This window comes from Perca flavescens, chromosome 14 (assembly GCF_004354835.1).
Source record: "Perca flavescens isolate YP-PL-M2 chromosome 14, PFLA_1.0, whole genome shotgun sequence".
In the NCBI taxonomy this organism is placed as follows: domain Eukaryota; kingdom Metazoa; phylum Chordata; class Actinopteri; order Perciformes; family Percidae; genus Perca; species Perca flavescens.
The window spans coordinates 13,306,191-13,318,386 of NC_041344.1; the positions used below are offsets into that span (position 1 = coordinate 13,306,191).

Here is a 12,196-nt window from a genome sequence, read left to right on the forward strand (position 1 = left end):
GGGACGACACTCTGATGTGTAGACTGATGTTCCAGGATGCTTTGGTGTGAGATATTTGAGTTCAAGCCTCATTAAGAACATGCACACATCTATCATGAAGTGAAAAAGCAGCTGCCTCTGAATCAAAACGTGTCGTGCTCATATCTTGAGGTTGAAGCTGTCAAGAAAGGCAAATAAAAAGTAGAAGAAGGACCCTGGGGCGAGCTTTTCTGCGCTACATCAGTATTATTACTTGTTAAAATACAAGTTCACCTCAACAGCTAAGTGCTTCTTTTATAACTTTGCCTTGAGCATGCATGAAATGCAACTTCAGTTTACAGTGAGTGTCAGAGTAACTTAAGGAAATATGAGAATTAAGAAAGCTTTGGTGATCTGACGACTGCAAAACATAATGCACACGCTGATTAATGGTGACATCAGGCACATAGCCAATGATGCTATTTGTCCATTGCTCGTGAACAAAACCCAAAAGTCTTCAGATCAGTCAGTCTGTCTGTATATATATATATATATATATATATATATATATATATATATATATATATATATATATTATATAGATATTGTATTATCTGTATCTTCCTTTAAAGGAATAGTTTTTGAGAAACGCACTTATTTCCTTTCTTGCAGAGTTAGAAGAGAAGATTGATAACACTCATATTTGTCCGTTAAATATGAAGCTAAAGCCATGAGATGGTTTTGGTTAGCTTAGCATAAAGACTGGAAATGGGGGGAACAGCCAGCCCGGCTCTGTCCAAAAAAACACTGTGGTTTTACTGGGTGTTAGAATTAAACAAACAAGATAAAACATGTTAATGAATGCGCTTTAAAAGTGCTGGTAGGCGATTTTGTTAGCTTCCAACAGAGCCAGGCTAGCTGTTTCCCTATTCTACTGGTTTTGCTATGCTAAGCTAACCAGACGATGGCATCAGCCTCATACTATACAGACATGAGAGTGGTGTCAATTTTTGTCAGAAAACAAATAAGTGTATTTCCCAAAATGTCAAATAACTACCTTTCCCTTTAGTCTCTTCCCTTCTTTCACACCTGTTCTGTTAACTTATGAGTTATTGTGCTGTTGTTGACTGAAAGATTCCCCAAAAGTAAAGTAAAGCTAGTATGCTTTTTGCTTCATTGTAAGCCTGTGTACAAAGATGATGTTAGAGCATCTGGGAAGCTGGGCGCAGGCGTCCATTAGCTTGTCTCCACTGGCCAGACTGTTGCTGTGCCATGGCCAGACTGGCTGAAGACCAACACCTCCTCTGATTTTTAGAACAGGTCCAAAAAAAATGCTGCACCACAGCTGAGCATGCAGTGTTTCTCAGCCTACATGGCCACAAAACGCAATCTGAAGGATAACTAGGAACATTATAAATAAAGAATCTCCTTTTTTTTGAGGAAGGATGCATTTTGAGTTCATTAAGAAACAATTTGTTTGATAAAACTAGTTATTGAGGGAGGACTAACAAAACATTTTTCACTATTCTGTTTTAATCTGAGGAGATGCTGAAGCCAGGCTGAACTCTAGTGGAGACAAGACATATTATTCGTCCTTGTCGCCTGGGTCATGTTGTCTATCCTGCGGTGAAACCCTCTGCAGCAACAACAGACCAGAGAAGGTCAGGGAGATCCCAACCCACCACAACGTTATCTGGGCTTCACCAAAGATCAGCTGACCCAGAAAAGCCTGCAAGGGAGAAAAAGTCAGGGTTTCTTCTGAGCCAGAGTAAATCCGTCTCTGTAATTTCAATTAAATAATGGCCAATAAAGATGCCTTGAGGGGATATGTCAAACAAGGAGTTGAACTTTGACAAGAACTTTCTGTAAGAAGCCTAAATCACTGCGACAAGTTATTTCTTAATATAGTCCAGCCTATTTCCAAAATAAAGCAGCTTATATAAGAATGAAAGGTCATTGGGAAATTAACTTACACTCCACTAAAGTCTGATGTGAAGTATTATGCTTAGAGGACAAGCAGAACAAAGAAAAGACGAGAAGGGTGTGTAGGAGGTGCTTTAAGGGAGACTGTTACTTACGGAAGATATGAAGTTGGAGGCGGTGGTGGTCACAGTGGTTTGGGTGGAGGAAGAGGAGTACCTGAGTGCTTTGGCAAGGAAGGTCCACATCACAGCATTGCAGGTGAAAAGCAGACCGCCACACAGCAGCCTCAGTGGGATGTGGAGCTGAAGAGCAAAAACAGAAACTTATAAATGAATAACGACTGATTATTGTTGTTTCGTGTCCGCTTGAAAAAAAGCTGTAGACTTTATACTATAAAAAAAGTACTCATTACGCAGCAGAATGCAGCAGTTTACATTATTATATATTATTATATTATAGGATTTATATAATAGATATTATAGATTAATGTTTATGCAGCATTTTCTGGTAGCCAGCATTGTAGTTTAATATGTAACAATGCAACTAATCACGTTTTGTGCACAAAATCTAAATTTACTAAGTACCATAGTAGAAAAAAGAACAATACTTCCCACTGAGTAGAACTCTAAAGTAACATAAATTGGAACTGGAAGTACTGTGCAAGTAGCCTACTTCAAAACTGTACAGTAGCCTACTTGAGTTACATTCCACCACTGCAAATATCACATCTAACACAGTGTAAAGAATAATATTATTATTAGCCTAATTATTGTAATACCATTATTAACAGGAGCATTGTGAATTATCTATTATGTTTGAAATCTAAGTCTTTAGACGCATTCAAACCTGGTGGTGCATTTCAAGAGCATTTGTTTTGCACCTTATTTGCTATTTTAATTATCCTCCAGATTAAAGGTCACTGTTTCCACCGTGTAATAAATAAGCTTTGCTCCAGACAGCTGGATGCACATGTTTCTGACATCACTGTGTGACGTATGCGGAGAGCGTGAAGGTCACACAAGAAACCTGAACCCCTTTTCAGAAACCAGCCTCTTCTACGCGCCATCAACACAACCACGCTGAGACACGTTGCTTACAAAATAACGCGATAAAACACACTCTACGAGCCGCAATGTCATTCAGCACGCGGACACGGCACGAGAGCGCAGCTGCTGCATGGGCTCCAGTGTGTGATGCTGCTGATGGTGCTGATGCTGAGGGAGTCAGGGAGGAGAGTCGAGCGGGGATAACCCCCAACTTCCTCCGTGAGAAATCACCCCGCTTGCAGTTATGCACGCTGCATTATTCAGAGCAATCCCCACTGTGTTAATATTTAACTTTAGCTGCGGCGATGCCTCACTCACCCGGTCGCAGGCGGTAGTTTCGTCCGCTTGTCTGAATTTCCGCTGCTCTCCCCACGTCCTGAGTCCGGTTTCACAGACTCCCTTCAGGTAGTCGGCTCCGAGGGACAGTTTGGCCGACGATGACGCCACGGCCCCGAGGAAACCCGCCAGTAATGCATAGAAAACTCCCGGGAACATGTTGATGAAGAGCCGAGGCACATACTTTTCTAATCCATCTGTTACATTTCTGTTTCTGCTGCTGGTCCGGGTTGAGCTGCCTGCATGGTTTGTGTGTCACTGTGTGTGCCACGTTTCCCTGCACTGTCTACACATAACCGTCCGGTGGCAGTCACACAACACATGGTCTACCCGGAGCAGTGCTGTGGTTGGACTAGAAAGCTCCTATTGCATTCTGGGAATTGTAGTTCCATCATTCCATAACCGATGATGACTTTGAAGCAGCAGTAAGGTGACTCCAAACATGCTGGAATCATAATAAGATATCATCAATATAAGAGATTGAGCAGATTATTAATAGACAGTTGAATTGAATTCCCCTATATTCTTCTGTGCTATTATTACTGGGTGGAATAGAGGACAATTAGTGCTAATGTAATGTCCTTGTGTGTGGGCATAAAGCAAAGTATGACTTCAGTTGATCCAGACCTCAGTTCCCTTTAGCATTCTGATGAGCTGCATTATAAAGGCTCATTACATTAAAACACACTGCTATAAGTGGGATGGATGGGTGAGAGAGAGAGAGAGAGAAAGAAAGAGACAGACAGACAGAGTGTGTGTGTGTGTGTGTGTGTGTGTGTGTGTGTGTGTGTGTGTGTGTGTGTGTGTGTGTGTGTGTGTGTGTGTGTGTGTGTGTGTGTGTGTGTGTGTGTGTGTTTGTGTGTGTGTGTGTGTGTGTGTGGTAGCCTAGATGCTCACACATGATCTTCATTTCTTCTCTTGGTGCCCTTTGCAGAGACATGAGCCTGTCAGAGAGCTGGAACTAGAACAAGACTAAATTATTCCCCTAATTAGGAATAAAAAGTAGAGTCATCATCTTGAATGTATAGGCCTGTAATGACTGTATTAAATTCATATTCAAAAAGCTTTATTGGCATGAATGTCAGAAAAACAATATTGCCAAAGCATCAAGGATATTAATCTGAGTGTTGTAATAAAGACAATTGGAGACAGACATCCATTTCCTCTTCAGAGATGGCGGGGAAGTGTGATGTATGCTCTTACAAACTGATTGATTGCCCAAACTTAAAACAAAATATTATTTTACAGACAGGAGGTAAGGTCTATGTTGAAAAAAAAATGCTTACAAAATAGTCTATATTAAGCTGAATAATGAATATATATACTGCTTAACAGATACAGAGAATTAGAAAATAAGGGTTAAAAGAAGCAGAAGCTACAGTTAGACTTGTCTGGATCAACAGAAGTACATTTCCAGGATAGTTGACTGACATCGTGCCAGATGGCCCTCGCCCTTCTCTGTGTGTTGCTGGGAAACAACAACAAACTTTGAGCTAGCAAGCTACACGCTAAAATCCTATCCTAGAATGTATCTGGGGTGTAGCCAGGCCTTACTCCACAGTGCTGTGGAGATAAGTCTGGCAATGCGAGACTACACTATTTTTAACACAACTACTGCCACAGTTATATGGGATAACAAAATAAGTAACCAAGATGTCAGTTTATTAAAATCAATATGTCTAATTAATAATAAGAAATGAATGTTCCACTCAACTACGGGAAGGAACAATGAAAAAAAGTAATCCAATGTAGCTTAAAAGGTGCCATGACATGGTGCTCTTTGGATGTTTTTATATAGGCCTTAGTGGTCCCCTAATACTGTATCTGAAGTCTCTTTTATATAGGCCTTAGTGGTCCCCTAATACTGTATCTGAAGTCTCTTTTATATAGGCCTTAGTGGTCCCCTAATACTGTATCTGAAGTCTCTTTATATAGGCCTTAGTGGTCCAATTCTGAAGCCTTGCCTTGGTGCAGAATTACAGCCACTAGAGCCAGTCCCACAATGAGCTATCCTTAGTATGTGCCATTTCTGTGTCTGCAGCTATCGAGGTGGAGGGTGGGGGTGTGGCCTTGACCAACTGCCACTTTGCTCGTTTGAAAGCCATAATGTCTCTCTCTCATGGGCGGGCCAAATTCTCTGGGCGGGCAAAGCAGAGAAAGGGGAGGTAACCTTGCTCCTTATGACCTCATAAGGAGCCTTTTGACCTCATAAGGAGCAAGATTCCAGATCGGGCCATCTGACCTTTCATTTTCTCAAAGGCAGAGCAGGATATGTAGGGCTCGGTTTACAACTATCGCCATTTCTAGCCACTGGGGGACCATAGGCAGGCTGGGGGAACTCACAAAAACCTCATAAAGTGCCATGGGACCTTTAACTAAGGCTAGTCAGAGCCAGACCAACCAGACCCGTTAGCTAACTTGCCTTTCACTTTTAATAACTAATATTTGCGGCCACTTGGGGGCAGAGGAAACAAGTTGTTAACACAGTACCCACATATCATCACCTTTAAGTTGTCATTGTTACTTGTTAGCATACAGCTGCTGATTTACACATTATTATTATACATCCATGATTTACACATCCAACAGTCACAGAGCTACAATAGCATTACTTTGGAGTTGTGTTTCCGGCCACCTGACATATGTAAGTTCCATATAAACTCTCTTTAAACTTAGCTTAGCTCTGTTCTTCGTCTACCAGCTCTATGTTCAGTCGCTAACTGTGTCTCTGTCTGTCATGTCTGTGTCGTTTGGTGCTGGTGAGGTAGTGTACAGTGGCTTTTAAAGGGCTTTTTGTATAAAAAACTGCGGCCGAAAACGACATTATTAGAGTGGTGAGAGTGAACCAAAACAGTAGAATGGACAGTTAAGCAAGGAGCTGAAGCTCAGGGGATAGTGCGCTGTAGGCTCACTACGAGTGACCCATTTTACATTATTATAAAAAATATTAATTGTAGCCAAGTTAACTTTCCATAGGTATTTTTTTCACAGCAGACATTTAGACTCGTCATAGTAGAAAAAGCACAAGTGTTACTAAACCAGATGGTTCCGCTATGCTTTTAATACTGTCAGAATGTCTTCTCTGAAAAAAGCTTTAGCTGTCTCTTTAAAAGTGCAGTGATAAAGGTGGTTATTAAGCGACAAGCCATGATGAGTAAAGCATCACATTTTCCACAGAAAGAATACAATGTACATTGAAATAATCAATTGATCAAATACTGTATTTTGACTTTTTAGGGCAGAAAACCTAAATCTTCCATAGAAAATTACATCGCATCATGAAGGTGATCTCATCATTTTCTCAACCAGGCCAAGTGTAAACACAAATTATCATTCTGGCCAGTAGATGTCTCTAATGTGCTTCAGAGAAATATAGCCACATCCACCACAACCTGCTGTGGATGTAATTGAATGACTTGTACACATTTATTTTTGCTGCTATGTAGTCGTTTGAGGCAACAATTAGTTTGAAATACAACCTGTTTTGCCTGTTGATGCTTTGACGACTTGTTACCACAACTCCATATTATCTTTTCGTCTAGACATTTGTGAGCAAAAAAATCCTATTTAGCCTGTAAAGAAGCCATTATTGCTGCTTTGAATACATCTGCATCAAGTTAAGTTATAGAGTGATTTTAACTATAGGGTGATCACAGTCATTAAGGGAAATTAGAGGCACAGAAACAAGGAAGGTAATAAAACTTGGGAATAAAACAAGCACATTATGCAGGGCCAGCTTGTGTGGGTGTGTTGTCTGTGAAAAAGGATATTAGAGTGGCAAGCAATGACAGTGCAGAAGAAAAGGAGAAAGGTATATCTGTCACAGTGTCCTCTGCTCTCATCCCCCTGAAACAAGCTTCAGGGAAATGACCGTCCTCGGTCTGTTACATTTTGACACTGTCATCCTTCTGGAGTTTCTGCTCAGCAGGAAAAGTCTGAAATCAAGAAGGGCCATTAGGCTAGCTGTTATATCTTCACTTGTAGTTTCCAGCCTGAAGCTTCTCTGACAAACACAAGTGTCAAGTTAGAGTGCAAATTGGTGGTCCCTTTGCTGAGCAATAATTGAGCCCACAGAGAGCTTTAGTGACATTTTTACTGGTCTGTCACTGCCTTTTCTTTATCCACCCTTGTACTTTTGGTCCAGTAAGGTGATTTAATAAGGATGAAAATACCATCCTCAAAGTGTAGGGTTCATTAGCGTAACAACTTTAACTATGACCTTTGACTCAGCTGCCAATTGCTTGCAGACAAAAACAGATTTTGATTAATGAAAAGGAAAATACAACCATACATTTTTTTTAAATCTTTTTCTTATATTGTTGCAAATGTCCCTTTCTATTTTGCCTTTGTATGCATTTCCATAATCACACCTAAATGTTAGACTTCTTCATTTCATCTCGAGATGCAGTAAAACACAGTAACATCCCTTTTGTTAACACATTATTTTGCTAATTTAACTTTTCTTGGCATGAAGCTGTTCAGGTTTTGAGTTTCATACGTTGACAGTTACTGGCTGCTTTTGACCATTTTGGTTATGGGATTACTTTGTTTTTAGGACACACACCCAGCAACTACACAAAGGAAACACTACAGTATATAGAGATATAAAAACTAAATAAAAATACAAGCACACTGCTATCCAATTATTGTTCTTTCAATCCTTATTCTACAAGGACTTAAACAATAAAATAATACTTCTGGAAGGTAACTGTTTTTGTTAGGGGATTTTTTGTCAATTCACTTGTTTACAAGTACCTCTAAACAATTTATATGTAGCTGCACACAGATGGAATCAAATTTAAACTCTATTTACATAATAAATATAAATATTATTTTGTACCACTTTTTGTTTTTTTGTTGATTTAGTTACTATTCACCCCTCCTGTTTTTGTTCTGGAAAATGGGTGAAATGTATCCTTACTGATTGAAAATGTATTGTGTCTTGATAACCCAATAAAGATATGTATGAAAAAAAGATATATATATTATTTTGTGCCTTTGATTGATACATTTTTCTGCTACACTTTTTAATTCATATATTGAATTTAGGGCAACTTTTAGCTGAACTTTTTGAATTTTATTTTGTCTCGGGTTGTTCAGTACATATTCGAATGGATCTTCAAACTGAATTGACAATACTTAATCACCATTGTCACTACCGAATCCACAGCTTTTAGCAGTGCTCCAGGCTCAGTTACAGTGCGCTGTATGTTATTTCAGATCAGCTTTATTTGCCAGGTATGAGGACACATACGAGGAATTTTGCTTTGGATTATACAATGCTCACAATGTGCTTACTCATACAAAACAAACAACAAAAACAAACAATATATACACACTATAAACAGCAACAATATAGACAGGTTGAGGCAGTAGTGCAATGAAGAGTGCAAAGTGTGAAGGAGTAAATTATTTTTATGCTCAATTATTATTATTTTAATTATGGAGCATAGTGCAAAGGATGCTGGAATAAATAAGTATCATGTTACAATATGAACAGTATGAACAGCTCTGAAATAGAGAACGATGAATAAATAATAGGTGGAACCAGTAAACAGGTGCTGATTAGAGACAGTGTTGCTGGGTTATTGCACAGGAATTGAACCTGACACTGTGAGTCAGAAGTCAGCTGTTCATCAGAGTAATGGCTTGTGGAAAGTAAAAAGCATATTTAAAGACCTTGAAAGCCACAGAAACAATCAATATCTGATTATCTGAACTCTTTCATGAATAACAGGCTGCTGAGCTTTAAACCTTGGGTACAGAGCTTGTATAAGATAGTTTTGTACAGACCTGAATGTAAGAGTTTGAACTAGCAACAGACTGAATACTGAACTGACAATAATGCATTCACTTACTCTTGTACATACTAAAGTGATGTGTTCATTTATCTTAGGGAAAAAGTAAACAAACTACATAGTTAGTGACTATGAATCTTTGATCTGAACTCTACAAAGTGATACTAATATGCAGAGTGATTTGTGGTTTCCACCTGTATACTATATAAATGAACGTGCCTTGGCTTTCTTTTAACCTAAAGCCACCTACACAAAACTGCTCTGTGCTGCACGGACGGGGCTAGAAAGGGCGCACGGGGTGGCACCAGCCCCCTCTAGAGTGCTGTCAATCTGACAGTTGTGATTTCCATTGAATCAAAGTACTTGGCTGCCTGTTCTGCCAATTTTCCCAGCCCTTGTCACATGACCAATTCTTGTTTCCATGATGACTATCCAAAATTTTGATACCCTGGAACCAGCACTGGAATTGTTTTTTTGTTTTTTAAAGTGGCAGAATGAGCCTATAGAAAATGTGTATTATATTTGCATACAATTTGTTTCAAATGAAAACAAGTGCAATTATTAATGAATGTGATTTTTTTATGTGATGTGATATTTTATGAGATGTTTTATTTAGCAGAATTACATTGTGTTCTATCCCATCCAATATTTCCTATTTTTCTAAGCAGAATTTCTATGCTGTATTCTGACAAAATGTCCTGGGCCCCTCCTTTCTGATTATTGGTCCCCCTCCATGTTTCACTATGGGGAGAGCCGTGGAGACAACTCAGACGAAGCGCTACCCTTGGCATGGCGCACCGCACGAAACTGCTGCTGATGCGCTCAAAGTTTGAATTATTTCAATTTTGACCTTGTTGCCGCTGACCTTTCAAGGTGGCCCAAAGCCAAAAGCAATGATGAAATATACCTGCGCTGCGCTTTGCCTCTCTGCCTGCAATACGCTCTGCGCCCTACCTCACGGTTTTACAAATGATCATATGAAGGCGGCTTTAACTGTTTGCTATGAGAAGATTTGGACATACCGTTGGGTTGATGTTGCTGTTGATGCTCAGATGCACTTTTGTGTTGATATAGGCTACTGGTCTTAATTACCCATCCTCTTTCCTGTAAAGGTGTTGAGGTGTTCTGACCTTCAGAGTAGTGGCTTATTGAAGATTCCTGAAGTATGAACATTACAGCCTACATATTCATCTCTAGATATAATAGAGCCCTGTACTTTAGCTACCTTGATAAATATGCATGACTTCATTTTTGTAAAGAGGGATCAAGCAGAGAAGTCAAATATTCACTCACAGGCACACACACATCATTAAACTATAAAATCTGGCCTGCTCTCAGTTTACAGTCACACACACACACACACACACACACACACACACACACACACACACACACACACACACACACACACACACACACACACACACACACACACACACACACACACACACACACACACACACACACACACACAGTCTGCTGACCTTGCAGCGTTCAGGGTCAGTGGCTCCCTTTTAGTCCATTAAGTAGTTATTGGTGAGATTGCTGGTCTTTGTGAATAATGCAGGCTGTTGTGCAAACATATGCAAGCTTTTGCATGTAATTTATAATTTGACAGAATGAACTCCCTTTAGAAATAAAATAAACTGAACAATTGTAAGATAACATTACAGTAAAACCAAAGTAAGAGCTGAAAGGGAAGTTATTTCACTCATCAAATAAGCTTCTTTACAGAGGGCAAAGGTGAAAAGATATTTTATGGCAACATGTTGGCTGGCAGCAGAGTTTACAAGGAGCAGATAAAATGTTCCCAAAACTAACAGACTTGAGATAATCTCTTTTCCCGCTCCCCATTCCCAGGAACAATTAGAAGAGGTGAAATGCTAATCAGATCCTGCTGTTCCTTGTGAAATGCAGCGTGAGCGGAAACAAAGAAACAAATCAAGATCGGTGGTGTATCTGTCTCTGTACATTATTGTTGGGTTTTGGTTTGGACTCTCAGTCAGAGATAAGTGTGTGTGTGTGTGTGTGTGTGTGTGTGTGTGTGTGTTTGTGTGTGTGTGTGTGTGTGTGTGTGTGTGTGATGGGCAGTGTGCAGATATCGGTCAGGGTCAAGGACAGACAAGCTCACACTGATAAGATTGCTGATGAAATACACGCACGCTTATTCAAAATGAACCATGCTACCCAGCAGCAGCATTTCCAATAACTTTTCAAAATGTGAGCTGACTAAGAAATTATAGTTTTTTTCTAATGTACTGTATCAAAGAGAAAAACTCCCTGTCCTTCTTACTACTGTCGTCTTTGAGATGCCAGGATCCATTAAAAGCTATAAAATATATTGTAGAAATCGAGGCATTAAGATTCAATACATTATTGCCATACATCTCGGTGCAAGAACTAAGAGATGAGAATGTGTGCTGATGGAGGATTTATTCACACTACATCATCTTTAAAGCTGAGTCCTGGGCTTTTTCTTTGCAGAGCCTTTGCGATCAATCAATCAATTATTTTCTGAAAGTCTGTCAAACATCTAACTGTGCTGGGCAGCAGCACAATTTGATCAATTTTTTCGCTTGCACAAAGTTTGCTGCTGCAACATTCTGCAATATTCAAAATGAAACTACAAAAGTATGTGGACACTTGCACATTACACTCATATGTGTGTGTTGAACATCTCAGTCCAAAACCGACACTCTTTAAACACATTTCCTGCCATTCAGACACAATAGCACCAGTAACAGTGCCACTGATGTTGGGCCAGTCAAGTTCTTCCAAACTAAACAACCATTTCTTTAAGGACCTTGCTATGTGCACGGGGGCATTATCATGTTGAAACAGGAAAGGGCCCAAATTGTTGCAACAAAGTTGAAATTGCAATGTTGTGTAAAATATAGTTCTACATCTTGGACAGCCAGCAGCCGACTAGCTTAGCTAAAGACTAGAAACAGAGTAGAAACAGGTGGAAACAGCTGGCTCTATCAGCACCTCCATAGCTCCCTAATTAACTTGCTATATTTTGTTATGTTTGTTAATAAAGCTAAGCTAACCTACTGATTGTAGCTTCATATTTACAGTACAGACATGAGAGGGGTCTTCTTATCTAACTCTCAGCAAGAAAGCTAATAAGCTTTA

The 12,196-nt window shown here is 39.6% G+C and overlaps 1 protein-coding gene across 1 annotated transcript; it reads right to left on the reverse strand.

Moving 5' to 3' along the window:
- Positions 1-486: 486 nt before the first annotated feature.
- On the reverse strand, positions 487-3,571 carry tmem42b (transmembrane protein 42b). Its single transcript, XM_028597375.1, has 3 exons — positions 3,246-3,571; positions 2,037-2,183; positions 487-1,687 (listed from the first exon to the last, which is right to left on the reverse strand). Exons 1-3 carry the CDS (start codon positions 3,420-3,422, stop codon positions 1,544-1,546), a joined length of 468 nt encoding a protein of 155 aa, XP_028453176.1. The 5' UTR covers positions 3,423-3,571; the 3' UTR covers positions 487-1,543.
- Positions 3,572-12,196: the final 8,625 nt, after the last annotated feature.